Source organism: Austrofundulus limnaeus, unplaced genomic scaffold, assembly GCF_001266775.1.
Source record: "Austrofundulus limnaeus strain Quisiro unplaced genomic scaffold, Austrofundulus_limnaeus-1.0 Scaffold579, whole genome shotgun sequence".
NCBI classification, from domain to species: domain Eukaryota; kingdom Metazoa; phylum Chordata; class Actinopteri; order Cyprinodontiformes; family Rivulidae; genus Austrofundulus; species Austrofundulus limnaeus.
Genome location: NW_013952981.1, coordinates 258,116 through 259,751, shown reverse-complemented (window position 1 = coordinate 259,751; position 1,636 = coordinate 258,116). Strand labels below are relative to the sequence as shown.

Here is a 1,636-nt window from a genome sequence, read left to right as displayed (position 1 = left end):
TATATATATATATGAATAAAACACACACATAATACAAATATATAATATAGAAAAATGCTGTGCGTCTCGTGGGGGCTAAGCCCCCCTTGTCCTTAAAACCTAGTGACACCCCTGCTCATTGATTAGAAAATCAGTAAAACACAGTTAAGTTGATTTTAACTTATATGTGAGGATATAGTTTGGCATTAAAAGCATCCATGAATCTTAAGGAACAGTTAGGTTCAATAATGATAATTAAAATAAACTCTTTTTTAATCTGATTTGCTGAGGTAAAAAGGTTTGGAACTATATGAAAAGTGCAACAAATAAACATTCAAAATATAGAATTATAATGTACAGAAAAGGGATTATGTTTGTGTTTTCTATCATTAGATTATTCTAATGCACAAATAACAGATTATTCTAGTCTTTTTAAGTGAAAGTCGTTTTTGTAATGATGTAGAACTGCAACAAGGCTTAAAAATCAAAGTATTTAATAAATAAATGTTGCTTGGTTTGATGTATTCTTGAATAATCTGTTTAATTAAACATTTGTATTAATTGTAGCCTATTATCAGCTCGGACGGGAAAGAGATGTAGTGGATTAGAAGTATAAGGTGATGTGAAAATAAAAACATTCAGGAACAGTAATAATATCTCGAACATGTTGTTAATAATTCCAAAGATTTGTTTTAAGTTTGGTGAGTGTCAGAGAAGCCTACCTGAGCGCTTCTGCGCATGCGTAAACAAAGTTAGGCGGCGCTAGCTGAACTGCTGGTCACCTATTAACAGACTCGGGAAGTGTCTTTTCGGGACTTTAGTAAAAATGATCCGCAGACAGCGCGAAGGGATTCAAAGACTTCCTTCCACCTGGGTCCGGGAGGACCGTGGCTGTCAGCTGTGTCTGTAAAAGCGCTAAGAAGCGGAGAAAGGCTCGTGTTACGCTGAAGTTTGTGTTTACTGATGTTGAGGTAGCTAACTCTGGTTAGCTCAGTTAGCTTGTTAGCGAGAAAGCTTCGTGTTGTGTTAACTGTGTTACAACTTTGCTAACAAACTGAAGCGGCGGTGGGAGGGAGATATGAGCGCTAGTACAACCTGTCAGTCTCGTCCTGGAGTTAGCTGTCCTTGCTGAGAAGTTTTTACAAACACTAATAACATTAAATCAGCCTGGCTAAAACTGACCTAACGAATGGCAGATCATCTGGTTTGCAGCCTGCACCTCCTGTGACGCCCACTCCGGACATCAGGTCCATGGGACCCCCGCTCAGCCAGTAGAGCCGTGAAGAGTGGGACCACCATGGGAGGATGTGTGGGGAGATACCTGAACGGCTGGGAGGACTCACACAGCCGAGGCTCGTCCAGAACCGGTGGGAGAGGAGGTAACATACAAGTTCATCATGTATCACATCAAACACTTGAGTTTATTCAGTAAACCTAATGTACAGCCATGTAAAATACATACAAATATATTGGATCTATCATGATTACACTTATTTACATTCAGAGTTTTAAAGTAACTAAGTACAAATACTTATTTACTGTATCCTGATGCATCTCAGTAATCCAGGTAAAAAATTAAAAAGAAAAAATAGTATAGGTCTTCTGGACGAGTTCTTCTCTAACGAAACGTTTCGTCTCTCCTCCAAGAGACTTCTTC

The 1,636-nt window shown here is 38.8% G+C and overlaps 1 protein-coding gene across 1 annotated transcript in view; it reads left to right on the top strand.

Annotated features, from left to right (window-relative positions):
* Positions 1 to 1,636, top strand: part of ubtd1b (ubiquitin domain containing 1b) — a gene marked incomplete in the record, with an annotated part of 26,963 nt that overhangs the window by 11,539 nt on the left and 13,788 nt on the right. The window contains 1 exon segment of the mRNA XM_014026672.1: positions 1,163 to 1,358. Coding sequence (XP_013882126.1) covers positions 1,277 to 1,358 — 82 coding nt within the window.